Here is an 18,415-nt window from a genome sequence, read left to right as displayed (position 1 = left end):
TTAGCTCAGTTACTTATCCCTTGGTGCTGGTGAATCTGAGGATATGGGTTGGGGCTCCATGGAAACCAAGAGACACTGATTCAGTTATCTGGCCACAAGTTACACCTGTGACCTTGCCCAGTGATCCCATTCATGTACATCCTCAGTTACACAAAGGGACAGAGTGTGTCTGTGTGCGTGTTACTACCTCAAAAAAGAGCAACTCAAAGTACATGCTTCATGTTCAAGAAGGCTACAAATGACCACGGAGGACCAGGGAACCACTCCCCTCCCCATGCATAATTACAATATCAAACCAAGACCCTGGATACAAATCTCTCCATTCGCTTTCCCCAAAACACTGTTTAATTCTGAGAAAGAATAAGTGCAATCTGGATGAAAACCACAACGATCAGAGGGCCAGAGAGGGCCATGTGCTCCCTCCATCTTGTCCGCAGAAAACAGCTCAATCTGGTCAAAAGTCAGGAGTATGAACTGCCCTAGATTCTGTGGCATGTGACTTTATTGGTAGGTCTCACCACATGACAGGTAATGTGAGCTTCAGAACTTTCCTTCCTCTCCGATTAACCAGCAATGTCAGCGTGAAACTGCAATCACTTCATCGTAACAGCTCAACCTCTGCAATACCGCACATCATTAAATTTTTAAAGGCGTTCATTGGGGAAGTCCTTTAATCCTTTAATAATTGAGTTGGAGGAAGGGGCCAGGGATGAAGAGCATTTACCTGAGCTGATATTAACTAGGTTTGGCTACTAATGGCTTTGTAACAATCCCACTGTGTCTGTGTTGCCATTTTAAAAAGTACCTTCCGTTTGGCCCTTGCTCTTTAACTGTCAACAAGGAACCTGAAAAATAATACAATATTAAGTATCACCATTTGTATACGGTTTTCCACCCAGGTCTCCCTTCAAGCACTACTGAGTTCAGTCCAGACTGAGCTCTTACAATCAGTTGACAAATCAAAAAATTCATCTCATGAATCAACTGGGTGTTGATCCTATCCAATAACCCATCACTGATGCATTTTCCACTGACTTTACTGGCCACAAAGGCAGAGTCATTGGGAAATACTCAACCTTCTTAGTAGCACCAATTTTAGTTTAATTCCTTTCTAAGTTAAGAGGACTGGCCCCTCATGACCCTGTCACCTGTTCTCTCTTAGGGTCACACAGATATGACCACCCTAGACCTAAGCCAAGATTTCCACTTAACCATATACTGCTCCCCCACTCCTCATCAATACATTGCTGCTCCCCCACTGCACACATCAGGCTGCTGGTGGTCATGAGATGCCCTCAGGGAGCTCGCAGTAAAGGCACTGAGGCGCAAGAAAAATGGACCCACCTTCTGCCGGTCTCTGTTCTGTGGTGACCAGTTCCTGCTAATGCAGAGAGAAATGCATAATATGAATGGTTGGGAAGGACCAAAGCCGGAAACATGTGCCCTTGATGTCTCCCTAACCTTCCCCAAGACTTCTCCTCTATCAGTTGGATCCCTTCTCTCCTGGGACCTTGATCTCCTCCCTTTCCTACTTCTTCAACTTCTTTTTACTGTAAAACCAATTAAAATGCTATCCTATCCCCTCCAAGCTTCTAATGAAGCTACTCTTGGTAAAGTTTCCATCAACTAACTGCCAATTCCAAGAGCAAATAGGTGGCCCTACTTAATTTTATTTATTTATTTATTTATTTATTTTGTCTTTTTAGGGCCATACCCACGGCCTATGGAGGCTCCCAGGCTAGGGGTCAAATTGGAGCTACAGCTTCCGGTCTACACCACAGCCACAGCCACACAAGATCCGAGACCCGTCTGTGACCTACACCACAGCTCACAGCAACATCGGATACTTAACACACCGAGTGAGGCCAGGAATCAAACCCGCAACCTCATGGTCCCTAGTCAGATTCATTAACCACTGAGCCACGACGGGAACTCTGTCCTACTTTTTTAAATTCCCCACCTCTGCCCTGTCCTCCAGAAGCTCATTCACTCTTGGTATTCTCTCCTGCATCCATGTGTCCATGCCATTCCATTACAGCCTCTTCAAGGGCTCCATTTTTTTTTTTTTTTTTTTTGTCCCTCACCCACGGCATGTGGAAGTTCCCAGGCCAGGGATCGACCCAGGCCACCACAGTGACAACTCGGGATCCTTAACCTGCTGCCACACGAGAGAACTCCTCCCAGGGCTCCTTGAACCCTGGTATCTCCCCAAAGCTCCATCAGTAGCCCTCTTCCCATTCTGTATAGTATCCCCTTGGGCATTTCTCATATTTAGATGATAAGATAACCTAAAGCTTCTTATCTGGTCTAGTTTCTAGATCTTATTCCTGGACATGTCGACATGAATGGTTCACGTCCCCTTTCACGTTCTAAGAGCGAATTAACGTGTCACCTCTTCCAGGAAGCCGTTTCAACAACACCATGCAAGTCATTCATTGACTAATTTATCTATTCAAATAACATATATTTGTCTAATGCCTATTATTTGTCAAGAACCATGCAAGATGCCAGAGATAAAGGAATTAAAAAACAAAATGAAACAAAAAGAGAATGGTCCCTGTCCTCAAAGAGCTTATGATCTAGTAATTCAAACAGACAAAAAATATCTATTCAAATTCAAAAAATATATATTCAAATTATGACAAGCACTATAAAGATAATGCACAGCACATAGTAATAGGGAACAAAGGGATTTAGCACTTGAGTGGTACTCAGTCCCACTGGCCAGGCCTCTCTTAAAACACGTTTTCTCTTCTTTTAAGCATCTGTTTAATTTATGTCTCTAAGCAGTCTCTGTTAGATTGTTAATACATCAGTGCTTTGTTTTATTCATTTTTACATATCCGGCACATACAGGAATTTAATAAGTCTGATGATTAAAGGAATGAATGAGTAATTTAATTAATGAACCAACTGTTTATAAGATTCCATTTAATTCTAAATTTGAAAAATCCACATACAACTAGGTAAAGTGCATTCCAATTGCCAGCGTATTACCTGAAATCTCTAGTTTCATTAAACGCCAGTTTACAGAGATTAAATTCAGGCATACTTTTCATCTCTCTAAAATTGACTGCAACCACTTTTAAGAGAACAAAGTGTCGGCAGTGGTGAGAGAGAAATAATACAATACAGGAATACTTAATTTCCTCAAAAACCAAGATTCTATTATCCCCTTTTCAATCCAGCCAGGCCAAGGAATAAACAAGAGGGATTGAACAGTTTTGGAAATCGGCCTCACACGGGGGCACAGTGGGACCTTTCCGAACTGAGGCTGGGGCTTGTTTGAAAATACAACAGAGTTCAGAAGAAAACTTGGAAAGGGGTTATCCGAGGAATGGATGGACAGCTGCTGGCTAGTCCCAATGAAAGTATGTCTGGAAGGCTCCAGAGCTGATATTTAACAGTTCTGCTGCCAAATGTGCAGACAGGCTCCCAGAAAAAAAGTCACCAAGAGCAAACTCTGGGAGCTGGAGAGAAGGAAAATGGATGCTTGTCTCTCTTTGTATCATTCTTCCGGTACAGAAGAGCAGAGAGGCTGGCGGGACCATGGAGACCAGTGCAGTTGGGATGGGATGGGAAGGATGAGAAGGATGGCTTTGCACTTGTGCAAGAGTTTGATAAACAGGAGTGATGAGTGTACACTTGCAGCTTGCACACACACACACACACACACACATACACTCAGGCATTCCCCAAATCCAAAAAAACTTCCTTGAAAAACCACGGAATATATAAACAGCTGACCATCGGAAGCCTGCCGGAAAGCTCAAGTATCTAGCAGGTGGGGACTTGTTTTCCAAGAGCTGGTTCAACAGGACAAACTGAGAATTGTGATCTCACCGGGGTGTGAACACCAGAATTCAAGGAGCAGATGGTGTGATTTAGTGGAAAGGCCATTGGACCAGGAGTCAGCGGCCGGGGAGAGAAACCCAGCTTCTCTCCTTACCAACAGCATGACCTCGGACAAGATCTTAGCCTCTCTGAACCTCAGTTTCCTCGGCTATGAAATGCTAAGGAAAAGACATCCTCTTCTCATCTAATTTTCTAAATTGTTGTGATTGTTGTCCAATTGAGATAATGTCTGTGAAGTCTCTTTGAAAATTGAAAAATATACTTTTGTTTTTATGATTTTTAGGGCCGTACCCATGGCATATGGAGGTTTCCGGGCTAGGGGTAAAATGGGATCTGGAGCTGCAGGCCTACGCCACAGCCACAGCCACAGCAACTCTGGATCCAAGACACATCTGCGGCCTGCACCGCAGCTCACAGCAACACTGGATCCTTGACACACTGAATGGAGCCAGGAATCAAACCCGTGTCCTTACAGATACTAGTCGGGTTCATTACCACTGAATCACAATGGGAACTCCTGATACATTTTTTTTCCAACACACCCTCTTACGGTATTTTCTATAAGCCAAGCACTAATCTGCATGCTTTATAAATGTCAACTCGAAATGACCCTATGAGGTTGGTACAATTTTTCATTCCAGTTTTACTGAGATATAATTGACATAGAGCATTGTACACCTTTAAGACGTTCCGCGTCATGATTTGACTTTTACGCACATCATGAAATGATTACCACAATAGGTTTAAGTAAATATCCATCACCTCCTATAGCTGCAAAATTTTTAAACAGGAAAAAATATGTTTCCTTGTGACAAGGATTCATATATAACATACAGCAATGTTAAGCATATGTATCCTATTGTACATTATAGCCTCAGTGCTCATCTTATAACTGGAGGTTTGTGAGGTTGGTACCATGATTATCTTCATTTCAGGGAGAAGAAACAGACACAGAGAAAGCATGACTTTCACCCAAGGTAACACAGCTAGTGAGCAACAGAACAAGGATTTGGTCCCAGACACTCTGGCTCCAGAGTTTATGCTCTTAACCACTAGACTGTGTTGAGTTACTGTAAACAGCTCCTGAAAATATGTATTTTTCTATTCATATTAAAAACAACAACAATAATAATACCAAGTCTGCAGAGTTCTCTGTATTTCACCAAAAGGCTCATTACCTTATTTAACTCTTACAATAACCCTATAAGGTTGTTATTATTCTAGTCCCTTGTATAGATGAGGAAATTGTGGCTTGGATATCTCTTGACAGTAGGACATGTGTTTCCAATTATTTTTTCAGGATGGAGAGAGTTGTAAAGTGCCCAGACCATTCATATCCACCTGTCCAACCCCCTTCCATCTATGGACATGGCCTTTTAAAACAGAAGATCCCAACCAATAACAGAACACAAAGAAAATAAAACCCAGGAGTTCCCGTGGTGGCTCAGTGGTTAACGAATCCAACTAGGAACCATGAGGTTGCGGGTTCGGTCCCTGCCCTTGCTCAGTGGGTTAAGGATCCGGCGTTGCCCTGAGCTGTGGTGTAGGTTGCAGACACGGCTCGGATCCCACGTTGCTGTGGCTCTGGCGTAGGCCGGTGGCTACAGCTCCGATTCAACCCCTAGCCTGGGAATCTCCATATGCCGTGGGAGCAGCCCAAGAAATAGCTAAAAAGACAAAAAATAAATAAATAAATAAATAAAATAATAAAAGATAAGATTTCTTCAAAAAAAAAAAAAAGAAAAGAAAACCCAGAAGAAAATGAGTGGGCGTGACAACGGGGCCAGCTTCACATACAGACAAACAGAGACGTGCCCTACAAAGTGATACTTGCGTTCAGCCTAAAATGACCATCTTTGCTGGTCCCATTCTAGGGCCTGAAAACATATCATCAGATAGTCCTTCCTTTCATTGGACCCCCTTCCAGTTAAAAAGTACCTTTGGAAGAACACCACATTATCATATATATCCCTATGTCAATTATTTCATAATATCTGCCCCATTTCGACAGCTGGCAAAGAGCAGGCTCTAGCCTGCACACAACATAATTTGAAATTTAAAAGGTCGTAAGATGGGTTCAGCATATAAGACAACCAAGAAGGCAAGGCTGAGGTGAGAGCCTGCAAATGGGGTTGGAAAACTGGTGCTGTGGTTGAATTCAGGGCTTCCAGGGGCAGAGCACCCCAGGGGAAAGATAAGTGCAGAGACCAAGCAACGCTCTAGCCAAAACAAACAAACAAACAAACAAACAAAAACACATGTAGGAAGGGGCCACCTAGGATGTTCTTCCCCTTTGAATTTCCAGAGTTGACTTCGGCGTACAGCCACCAAGGCACAACCATGGTGACACTTTTGTCTCTGAAGATCGGGGCCCTCACCCCTGGCAAGATGGTGGCCGTCACAGCGCATGACTCCTGGGGACCGTGTGCGTGCACAGTGGGAATCCCTGAGATAATACGAGGAGGGGCAGGAGGAGAAGGGGTGGTGGGGAGCCAGCAGCAGGGGAGGAAACTCTCGATGGTTATGTTAAAAAGGATTTGTTCCACTGTCAAAACCAAAAAGCTCTCCCCAAGAGCCCCCTTTAAGGAAGGAAGCCTGAAATGACAGGGGTTGAGGGGGGGAGCGATGTATTAAAGAGGCCCTTTGGAAAGGAGGCCAGGCCCATAAATGAGAGAGCATCAAGCAAAGGCAGGTGTGGCTGTAAAAATCCACCTCTGGAAGGCAACAAGCCCCTCTGGGGGCTGAACAGAAACTCGGCCCTGGTGTTTCTATGGGGTCCCATCCAAAGGGATCCCAAAGCCACTCTGACTCTCCTGAAGATCCTTTAAATCTCACCCACTCCTGATTCTCCCCCATGACTGGGAGAGAGAGTCCAGTGACTACTGAGCTCCAAGAAACTGTACAAGCCATACCTGCCTCACTCACCTGCCCATTCCCTTCTCTGGGCCCCAAACTGTCCCCAGCGACATCAATACCTTCTCCACCCTGGCGCTGAGGGCCCAGGCCAAGCTGGCATTAGCTTCTACTCAGGTTCAGGCTGTCGAGTACTCAAACAAAGACATATTGGGACCCTCCTGCAGAGAGAGAGGGGACCGTTTCTGGGCCCAGAGGGAGCTGGCCTTAATCTGCTGCACAGTGAATGACAACAATGTTAAGAATGAAAATATGGTTTGGGGGATAGTCCCCAGGAGCCCAACATTTTGGTATTTAAAGGAACTTTAATGAGCTTAAGAGGCTAATCTGGAGTTCAGGAGGGGGTGTTTTGTTTTGTTTTGTTTTGAAAAATCCTTTTAAAGGTTCCTGAGGCTTGGTGGGGAGGAGGCAAGGGAACTGTGGGTCCAGGAGTGGCCACGGTGTAACTGAAGGGGCCAGATGAGGCAAGAAAAAGAGGCTGCTCCAAGGACCCCTTCTCACAGCAGCAGAACCTGATGCTCAAGAGAGAGAAAGGATGGTTCTTTCCGGGTAGAAGTGTGATGTCCAGAGAAGCAGCAAAAAAAGTTGAGAGTGAGTACCTGCTACCAAGATGCTAGCCAGGCTTCTCACCCCATGATGCCTTGTCCTGGTTTACTGGTTTACATCCGACACAGGTGCTTCTCTGACTCACTCAAAAACACCCACCTATAGTAGGAGAACATAACCCAGCATCCATAAATGTGCCAGGCATACTCAGAAAGATGTTCAGGGGCCCCTAACTGGTCACCCAAAGACTGTGGTCATGGGATCATGCAAACCTGAGCATAACACCCCCTCGCCAGTTATTACAGCTGAGCCCTGCTCTATAACTGGGTAGCCCATTATTTTGTGCATCTGAAAGATGAAATTGTTTCCTCCAAGTGAAAAAAATGAAGACCAACAGTCCATAAGATTGGCCCTTGAAAAAAAAATGAGGCAGTTGATGAGATGATATTTAAGCACTATCTTATGCTTGCAAGAGTCAAGCTAACAAAATTCCATAGTACGTAGGGGAGTGAGGAGAGGAGGCAGAATGGGGTGGGGTAGATGTGAAGTCAGATGATCCATTCTCAGTGATGCTGGATGTCAACGATATTTTCTATATGAACAGGGTATAACTGTCCCAAGGGGGTCCAATCTAGCTATCTATCAGGGCTTGTCCATTAGAGGGGAAAGATGATAAAATACAAATCTAACAGGGTAGCAAGACACTGGAGGCCTAGAGTGTTGGAAAAGCCAGACACATTTACTGTTATCCAAAAATAGGATCCCCCGACTGGAATCTTGAAAGGCTGGAAGAGACTGAACTCTTTCATGTGACTTTGGTTACCGACTGGGAAAAGCACAGTCCATTTTGTATTTTTAGTTGTTATGTCATTATGGTGCAATAATGGGGAATCTGGCAAAGGTTTCATTAAATTCTAGCTAAGCCAAGCATGGCAGCCAGGTGACAAGCTCTACAGATGATGCAGTTGCCTTGGTTCACCACTGAAAAATACAGCACTGGGGTGGGTTTTAAAAATCCTTTTTTAACTACCCAGATGAGGCTATTTGTGATGGGACCAAGACAACCCAGAAGGTAGGAAACCAATGTTGGGCCACAGTTTTATTCCTCCCGTAATGTCTTCACTAATACTTCAGTGTTTCTGCTGCATTCCAATTGCATCTGCCGTCTAATGCCAAAAGAAACTTAATCCCTGTCCTAAGTCTCATTTTATTTATTTTCAGGAGTGTGAAAACAAACATGCAGCAAGATTACAGTGTTTACACCTCCTTTTTAGCTGATATAGCTCTAAGCCTCCTGCTAATTAATGCCAGGGCCATAGCAATTTTATTAATTTCATCTTGGTTAAAAATATAGAGACAGATAATTGTGCTTGACCAAAATAACAATTTGACATTTGGAAGGTGTTCGCTTCATTTCAGCAACACTGTTGGCTGGGTTTCCTTTAATACACGACAAAGAGACACAAAGCTGTGGCTGACATTGGTCAATGATGACATAACTAATGCTAATTGTAATAAATTGATTAAAACATCCCCCATCACGCGCGTCGAGGAGACGAAGGAGAAAACCTGAATCACGAGGTGAACTGATTTCCCGTCGGTTCCAGAAAACAGGCACAAGGGGGAAAAAGGCCTCTTTTCTCCAGAACCTTTTCTACATTTTGCTCCTAAAATTACCAATTTCCCCAAACTGAATCTGAAAAGGCCGCTGGCAACACTATTCTGCACATCCGCTAAGAAACTTTCAGAAAAACATTACAGGGCCTTCATTCCTAGGGGGAAGCCTCAGGCATGCTGGCAACAGGACAGAGCTCTCCCTTTTAGGAATCTTTTTGCTTCTGCACAGAATATGGGAGACACACTCCCCGCCCCAGACAGCCTCCAATCGTCCTTATCCCGCCCTGCAAATAAATGGCTTACCAAGAACTCCCATCATTTAAACATCCACATTAGAAAGATATTTAAAAAAAAAATTTTTTTGAAAAGCATTAAAGCAAAGCTAACCTTCTGTAGTTAAGGCAGAAATTATTTTTAAATCTTTCCATGGTAGGTGTGATTGCATTTTCTACCCCACGGCTCAATTCCCAGTATTATACAAACTATGCTGAACAGTCAAGTCAATGTGATTCAATGTTGGTTTTTCAAACTTGATATAATACAACAATGACATTTTGTATATGAGTTTACTCTCAGAAGCTTTAACCAATTTCTGGTAATATAATGAGTATTTTAAATCCTTGTCCATTTCCTCACTAGGACCCACACAATTTCTTTGACCATAAAAATAAATAGCTGATAATTGAATGAACAGAATTGCTCTCATTAGAGAAATAGTACCTACTCATTAACTCCAAAAAGTTCTCAGAATTAAAAAGCAACAATAAAGAGGGCTCTCTAAAATTAGTAACCATATTTTGGGTAACACAAAAGTTATAAATACGAAAAAATGAAACTAAAAAAGCTATCAGAAAAGCTCTTGTCACTGAAATCTAAATAGCAAAAGCAACTCCTTAGCCCGGTAGATGACAAATTCCTTGAACTCTACAGTATGTAAAAAACCAAAGTTATTTATCCAATAACTTTTTGCAATGTGCTCCATTTATGCTAAGGATCAAAAGAACCCCACAAGCCTACTCTGGAAAGCAATGTTCATATCTAATTCCCAGAATACTATTAATATCTCCTCCCGCTCTCTAATTTGATTTCAACATTTTAAGTCTGAGATTCAGAAAGTCCCGTCTAGGGACCAATACATATAAAAAGAGAAGACACCTCTGAACAAGGACTGTTTCCAATCACCCTCTAAATAAAAAAAAGAGATAAGTCAGCCTACACAAACACAGCCACAGTCTGTGGACAGTGCTTATCCCAAGCTAAGCCCTCCTGCAATTTAATGCAGACATCAATTTATTACCTAGCTGTGTTTGATTTTTATATTCTTTAAATTTTATTATGCCAGGAGCGGGGCCAACAGAAGATAAAGTAGAGGAAAAAAACCTAACAATTGCCTCTGTAATTTCATCTATGGGCTTCTTTTATGAAGAACTGATGCCCAATTCTGAACTCCAAGTAATGTCACAGTAATAAGAGCAAACTAATCCTCCTCCCTACACACACATCCTACACTACCTTGATAAAATGCAGTATTAGTTCATTATCAAGCCTAATAGATTTCATTACCTCAACCATTTTTCCTTAGGGCTGCCAATCGGCAGGTCAAAAAGAAAGATACCAGGAAAACTCTGAGTGGGGGATATGCACTTGGCTCCACTGGAGTCCCCTTCTTAAGAAAAATTGGTCTGCTCCAAAAAAGGGGGGAGAAAACACGGACCGACCCTCTGAGAGAAGGTTTCCCAAGGCCGGTGATTTGCTGACATGTGGGGAGTTACGATGTTATAAGAGCAGCCCTGATGACAGCAATACTACCCCACACTGCTCCTAGGATGTCCAGAACAATCTAAGGGATAATGATAAACTTCGTATGTGAGGAGAGAGGGCCCCGCCCAACACACGGAGCCACCAGGCACATGAAAGAAACCATATAAACTTGATTTAAATGTGGGGTCTCTTCCAGAAGGCTTAATTATCTATTGTATTACCACATTCTTGTTATTTAGCAGCCTCTTCTGTCTCCAACTTAAGTCCGACTACGGAATTTTTTAGGAACAACTTCAGGGAAAACTCCAAACTCACCAGATCCCGGCGGACTCAGTTACATAGGAAACAACAGTGACGTAAGTAGAAATTCCTTAGGCTGAAAAATACTTTGTTTTTCTGCTAACTTTCAGGAACGTTAAAGACAGGTGAGTCCAATGTTTAAACATTCACACCTAGGGCAGCCTGATGTTTTATACAACACGGTGCCTGCTCATCAGTTCTAGACATGTACCCTCCCACAGAGCTAGCTATTTTTCTTTGATGACATGTCACAAACAATAAAGGTCACCTCCAGCTCTTAATTTCTGGACATTCATAAATCAGTTTTCTACATGCCAGCCTTAAACGCTGCTTTGTTTTGGATGATAAGAAGATAAATTATTCCTAAGAGTGTCACAGTATATGTGACAAATATTTAAAAAAACACCCTGAAGTCTTCAAATGAATGGCTGTATGTTTTTAAGGTACCACTGACAATTCAATTTTTTTTTAAATTAGACAAATTTGGTGTTTGATATCAAGAGGGTGTAACAACTAGTGGATAGTGTAGAATTTTCACTTTTTAACTGACTGCCTGACACCATGAAGAGGTAGCTAATAATTCAAATGCAAACCTGCCCAGTGGCCAGAAATGCACATACAAATGCCTAACATAAATATGATAAACTCACTTGGTTAATATTATGTTTATGGCCTTCACTGAAGACTGTACATTAGCTATATGTTGTTTTTTTTAATATCTAAAAATAGCATTTGAACGCCATGAATTGTGTAAACAAAGGCATTGCCTGACTATTCATTTTCTATGAAGTGCTACGTGCTTTACCACCATCATTATCCTAACATTTTAACTTCCATCTTATTTTTCTCTCCACTTGCCTTGACTTGGCCTCAAATTTTTAAAAAGGTCCAATGAGAAAAGCGCAGTTATTTTCACAAATTTCTGGTCATTCCAGACAGCTCCCATTCAATACTTACTTAATCCTGCAATCTAAGTAGAGGAGGAGTTTGAGAAATACTCCATAGTTAAGATAACATAGATGGGAAAAGTGCTAGGCTGTAAGTCTCCTGAAGGCAGGCTCTGAGACTTTTTCTCATTCATCACCTAGCCCAGTGCCTTCCCTGGAGAAGCTCGAAAAGCTTGTTGAATAAAGGAATTTGTCTTGAGCCTAATTTTAAAACAAACAAACCAACACCAACACCACCCTCCTCCTCTCCTACAGCAACTACCACACAGACTAATGCCAGTAAGATTACCAAATATATAAAAGCCCTGTTTTGTTGGAAAAAGAATGGGATTGGGATCGGGGGATAGAGGAGAGAAATAGGAATAAAATTAATCTAAAAAAACAATGGAGGCGCTGGGCATAGACAAGTGCTGACAGTGCACGAAAGAAACCAGCAACTCCATTTTGGACATCTGTGTTTCCAAAATATATGTAAAAAAATCAACATTTAAAAACCCTCATTGTAACATCAACACCTCTCTGAACAATGCAGCTCATAGTACTCTGTAAAATCTTCTTGGTTCTGGCCAACAGCTGGCAAGTTGATCCCTGCAATTTTCCCTTTGCAGAAATAGCTTTGTGCGGGGAGAACTGACCCTAGTGGGCTAATAAGCCCAAACCGAGCCAAACCTGGGAGGCTGAAATGGAGGGGACATTGTTGTGTTAAGTACTTTACAACAACTGTTTCTTCTCCCCTTGACATGGCCTGACTTCCTTAAAGAAGATTTGACTGGCCAGACAGCTGTGTTGACCCTTAAGCCTTCTTTGATTCGTGATTTTTTTTTTCACAAACAGAATAGAAATTCACAACCCAAATCCCTTCCTAAGCTCTCATACTTTTGAATTTGCTAGTGTTGTGCCTGAAGGATGTGGACATTTCAGTAATCTATAAGCACAAAGATAAAGATTGGGTCGACACAATCCCCAAACCTTCAGACGAAAAGCAAGAGGGGGGAAAAAAAACGAGCAATCAACCAGAAGTTTTATCCAAAGGTGGTACTTTAAGTTTTGTGGGCAAAAATCTGCTTAATAACCTAAAAATTGCACTTTTTGCTCAGACACTAGACCAGTAAATAATCAAGAACAGACACAAGCATATCTTCTTAAAAAAAAAAAAAAAAGTTAAACCATAATTACCACTTAGGGAGATGGTCATACATTTTCACCTCTTTCTGTATTTCTGAACTGCCCAGCTCATCCAAAATCAAACATGTACTTTTCTGGTGCTAAAAAATGGAAAGTTATCTTTTCAAAACAAAACCAAATGCCCAGGATTCTATCCACATGGGGGTAAATTTCAAGGAGTGTGCACAGCAGAATTTTTGTGTATATGGTCACTGGATCTGATTGCTTTGTCAGGTTTTAGTTAACCTCACAGCCCAAGCAAATCAGAAAAGAAGAGATTTCTATTCTCTCTTGGAGCTTTTTGTTAAATTGAGGCTTTGCCTGCACACCTCCTTTCACTGTGTGTTTTTAATAAAGTGATGGGAACTGCTTTTCATGAACACTAACCCTCCCTTGATTATCCCCATATAGTGCTGTCCTTTTTATTCACCAGTGACAAATGCAGAAATGTTCCCCAAGCGCACTTCATCGCATATACCAAAAACGGAGGCCTTGGATTCAGCCCCCCCCCCCCCTTTTTTTGCTTCAATACCCTCCACAGCTCTGTTAAGTCAGCATCCCTATTATTAGTCAGTCTGACCAGGAAAAGTAACTCCCCTCTCCTTAGCTCTACTAAGCAACTCCGGACCAGGAAATCCTTCAAACACCCACTTCTCGGCCTCATCGAGGCTTTCTGCATTACAAACATCTAGAATCAAAATAATCCACTCTCTTAAATACCTGCCTCCTAATTCTCTTCAAAACACACCAGAGAGTTCACCTCCACGGGAAGGAACTGAACCTGCCGCGTGAAAGAAATGCCTGCCCAGAGGGGAATTAGGGAGGAGGCGGAGGGCGATGGACGACTGGGCTTCAGGACAAGCTCCAACTTCTGGCCTTACCGCCCCTGACCCCAGGGTTTTAGAGAAGCCCGGGAAGGGGGTGGAGAGAGCACATTGGAGGTGGAGGGGAAGCAAACCGGGTGTGAGCCTCGGAGCACAGAGGGTCCGCAGCGCCTTTTCTGAGCCCAATCTGCCAGGATCCCCGCGGACAAAGCCAAGCGAGGGACAAGCACGGGGGCCCAAGCTTTGGAATCAGCACAGCCTCAGTTCTGCGCACAAGCGCGCTGGTGGCGCAGACAGGTGGGTGAGGTGGAGGGGGATCTGGGGAGGAGAGATGGGCCACTGGCAGCCCCCAAGGGCACCCCAGTGAATAGGGAGGGGATACACTAGGTGGATGGGGTGTGAGCGCCCACAAAGGAGTGTCCTCCAGGAATGGCCAGGTCGGGAAAACTGGGCTAGCAGATCGCAGAGGGAGCCATCTCCCGCGCTTCTTCCGCGGTGGTTGTGCGCAACCGCGCGGTTCTCGGCTACCCAGAGGGTATACAGGAGTGGGTGAATGTCCACCTGCATCTCTAGGCACGCATGTGCATCTTGCGCCTTCCAGAAGCAAATGAGGGGGTAAAGAGGGGCAAAGTCTCCCGCGCCCGCCAGGCTGATGCAGTGTGTGGGGTGCGCTCCGAGGCGCGGTCACTTACTTTTCATAGTCATACTTGCAGTAGAGCTTCTTGTCCCGGTAGAAGCAGGTGGTCTCCAGGGGCTCTTTGCAGGAGGCACACTGAACGCACTGCTCATGCCAGAAGCTGTCGTTGAGCCGCAGCAGAAACCTGTCCGAGATGACCCGTTGACAGCCCTCGCAGACAGACTTGGGGCTCACAGCTCTGCCTATAGCAGCAACAGACGTTGGCCGGTGAGCGGCGCAGGCCCAGCATCCCGGCGAAACCCAGCCCGGACCCACTACGGATCACTCCATACCCACGGATTTATCCCGCGCCCCTCACCCTGGGAAGGCCCCTGCCCAACAATCAAGCCGACATTTGGAGAGCAGAGGAAAACCAAACCAAATGGCGTTTCTGATAAACACGGACTATGTGAGAAGGTTTAAATTCTACTAGGGGAGGCGGTAGAAATCAATAAGTGGCCTTTAATTATCAAACCTACCCAGGTATGCGCGCAAACATGCTCACATCTAGTAAAATTAACCTAGGAATAAATTATCACTCACAGGTTTATAACCTAATCATGAAATCATTCACTATGCATGTCTTTATTGTCTGTTATTAAAACTGAGTGTGTAAAAAGAATTTTCTTTTTTCGTTTGGTTTTGTCTTTTGCTAAAAGATAATTCTGTTCTTTTTTTTTTTTTTTTTGAGGGAAAACTAATTTGTTTTTTTTTTTTTGCTCCCTAAAAAGTCCCATGCAAACAGAAAATACAGTCTCGCCCTGGACAAATACAGTGTTGTTCAAATCAATGAATCCCAAACTGCCGGCCAGGGGCAGATTGCAAACGGGTTTGTGGTTTTTTTTTTTTTTTTCCCATAATTAAGAAGCATCAAAATGGAGAGAAGAAAAAAAAGGAGTTGGGGAGAAGCAGAACTCAGAAATGCCGGGGAGAGTCTGGCCAGGATTCCGGGAATCAGGCAAGCTCAGCAGCCACGCGTCAGGGTGAAACCGAACCCAAACACCCAAACCAACTCTGCTAAAAAGGGAATCCTTTCTGTCCTTCCCTTTGCACTTGTGTCAGATTTGTTCCTTTAGTTTCTGGGAGTGGGACCGGGGACACTTTTTTTTAGGGTGGTGGGATGCTCTGCCGCCTTTGTCATCACATTTCACATCTATTTAAAGAAGACCTTGTCCTTCTATAACAATACCTTTGTGCATGGTGTCCCAAAGGGCCTGACCCTTCCCAGTTTCCCTGATACACTCCAGTTGCTTTCCCCTTAGGGAACCTGGCCACCGGCTCAGGAGTGGGCTGGTCACGTTGGGGTTGCAGGCGCGGAGGGCTAGAAGCAGCGAGATCTTTAAAATAGTCTCTACTTTTTCTGCCGTCTCAATGTCCAGGGTTACCTCCCAGGTGCAGGGAGTGGAGGTGGGCCTGGGAGGATGCGCAGGGCCAGTGGCGATGCCCCAATGAATGCAGTAGTGCACGAGCACCCTGGGACAGGTCAGGGCCAACTCTGGTCCCCTGGTTCTTCCAAGGGTGAACTAAGTTGGGAAGTTTCCCACAGGGCGGTTGCAAGAAGAGAACGCATTGAGCACGATTTCGTTTCATCTGGGGAGATTCCTCCCTGAGTCTGGTTTCTCCAGCCTACCATCTCATCCTCAGCCTTCACTCTGCTCTAGCATTTCAAGCGAGGGAAAGGGGCTAGAGGTTGAAATGACAAAACGGAAAACCCTCCCGCTAAAAAAATGAAAACACCAATTTACCAAACTTGAAAAGCATCGAGGGCAGAGGAGGGAGTGGGAATCTCTGGCCTCAACTCGGTTAGTCTCGCGTGTGGATTGTGGCCCTGGGCTCGCTGCTCCTCCGTGGTCGCTGAGAAGGATTTGGGTGGACCGGGGGAGAGGGGGTAAGGAGCGGCAGAATCCGCGATCCGTCTCTAGTTAATTAAAGCCGAGAGGAGGGCCCTGCCGAGAGGGCTAATCCCAGCGCAGCGCTGCCCACCGGCCCGGAAAAGCCTCTCGGCGGTGCTGAGATTGGGGCTGGAGTTGGTGGAGGCGAGAAGCCGCCTCAAACTTGGGTGCTCTGGGCCTCGGGTGTGTATGCTCATCCCTAAGCCTCCGAGAAGAAGGCGGCATTTATGAGACGTCGATCAGCTCTGTGATTAAAAACCAGCCCTGGGTATTTTTAATCACTTGCCACTCAAATGCCTCAGAGCAAGCTCGCCCGCCCCTCGCGGCTTTGGGGACTTCAGTGCCCTAGCGCTTGAGGCCTGGGGCGGCTTGTCAGTTTAGGTAGGAAGGACCCACAGGGACTGACGGATAGACAGGGAGTGGGCTCAATTGAGTGCATGACGCGGGGCGCCAGCTCCCCTCTTGCCGACCGGGTCCCAGAGCTGGGGCCAGGCAGAAAGATGGTGCTCCCGAGGCGCTCGGCTTGAACACTCACCCAGCAGCGAGGAAAAAGAGGCCGACGTCTCGATGGCGCTTTGGAAGTTCTCCTCCATCTTCAAGCCGTCCAGCATGTTCGGGCCGGGCTGTGAGAACCTGGTAGATGAGAGGAAACGACGCTTTTGGCGTCGGTGCCGTCTGGGACTCGGCGCCCGCAGCCGCCTCACTCTTGGGAAAAAAACAGAGGGAATGTCCAGGATGACCAGAACGAGCTGAGAGGGTAGAGTCCAGCCAAGAGAAATGTGGGATGGGAGGAGAGAAACGAGTCACAGCGAACTGCTCTGACTGATCTGATTTCACTCGAAGTCAACGCGTTAAGTACTTAGGCCTCCGCCCCCCAACTGCGCTTCTCCTTCCCCTGCCCCCCACCCTCCCACTCTGTCCCCAGCCCCAGGTTTCCCACTCCAAGAACGACTCCGCCCCAACTTATACTAATGGGGGCCCTAGGGATGCCTCTGCAGGAACCCAGCTACTGGGGTAAGCTGGTGATAAAAAGAGTGGGTGCTTTCCCTCGCGGGGGCCGGGCCCAGACACGCGTAACTACGAGGTCTACAGCCCGCGCCTAGACCCGCCGCGATGCGTCCCTCACCTGCCCCGGCCGCGGAGGGGCAGACTAAACGATCTGGAGAGCGTCCCGCCAGCTCCCGGATTCAGGGCCCTGGGATCTGCTGGGGGCGCGCGGGAGCTGGCGTGCGGGGCTCGCGGGGAGGTCCTCCCGCCGGTCGGCCGGTGCCGGGAATGTCTGCAGGAGCGAAGTCGCCTCGGGGAGGAGCCGCGGCTGGCCCTGCTCACTCTTGGATGCATTTCAAATCAACTTTCAGAAACACGCCCGCCTGGGCTGGAGCCTAGGAACAGGCAGCCTTCCTTACCTGATGGGCGAGCTCGCTCCCCGTGGCAGGAGCCGAATGAAGTTGCCGGGAGCCGCGGGAAGCTTGGGCCGGGGGAGGCGTAGGCCCTCGAGGCTGCAGCCGGAGCAGCCGCCCCCGGCTCCGGCGCGCCCGGGAGGGAGCCGGAGCGAGCGCCGGCCCCTGGCTCCGCTCCTCGGCGCGCTCGGGCCGGGCCGGGACGTGGCCGCGGGCGGGCGGCCTTCTCGGGACGTCCTGCCCGCCCGAGTCGCTCCTCGGGAGGAGGGGAGGGCCGGATGCTTCTCCCAGGCTAGAGGGAAGGCGGAGGCCCAGGGTCCTGGGTGCGAGTCGGGCCCTGCTTGGCTGGGGCGGATCCGGCCGCTTCTGACGGGGGCCGCGGCGCTGCTTGCGCGGCAGAGGGAAGGGGTGGGGTGCGCAGGGAGGGGGCTGGGAGCGCGTCCCGTGGAGGGCCCGCGGTGCTCCCTTCCCAGCTTGGCGGCGCGGCCCACCTCGCGGCCACCGCCGGGTGCGCCCCTCA

General features: G+C 46.3%; 1 protein-coding gene across 1 annotated transcript in view; it reads right to left on the bottom strand.

Moving 5' to 3' along the window:
* The window catches only part of LMX1A (LIM homeobox transcription factor 1 alpha), a 168,273-nt gene extending 150,103 nt beyond the window's left edge, over positions 1–18,170 (bottom strand). The window contains exons 1-3 of the mRNA XM_047782979.1: positions 17,902–18,170; positions 17,031–17,128; positions 14,620–14,806 (exon numbers count right to left, since the gene is read on the bottom strand). Coding sequence (XP_047638935.1) covers positions 14,620–14,806; positions 17,031–17,106 — 263 coding nt within the window. The 5' untranslated portion in view covers positions 17,107–17,128; positions 17,902–18,170. The remainder of the gene's footprint in view (positions 1–14,619; positions 14,807–17,030; positions 17,129–17,901) is intronic.
* Between the last annotated feature and the right edge of the window lie 245 nt (positions 18,171–18,415).

This window comes from Phacochoerus africanus, chromosome 6, assembly GCF_016906955.1.
Source record: "Phacochoerus africanus isolate WHEZ1 chromosome 6, ROS_Pafr_v1, whole genome shotgun sequence".
NCBI lineage: Eukaryota > Metazoa > Chordata > Mammalia > Artiodactyla > Suidae > Phacochoerus > Phacochoerus africanus.
This window is presented reverse-complemented; position numbering and strand designations above follow the sequence as displayed.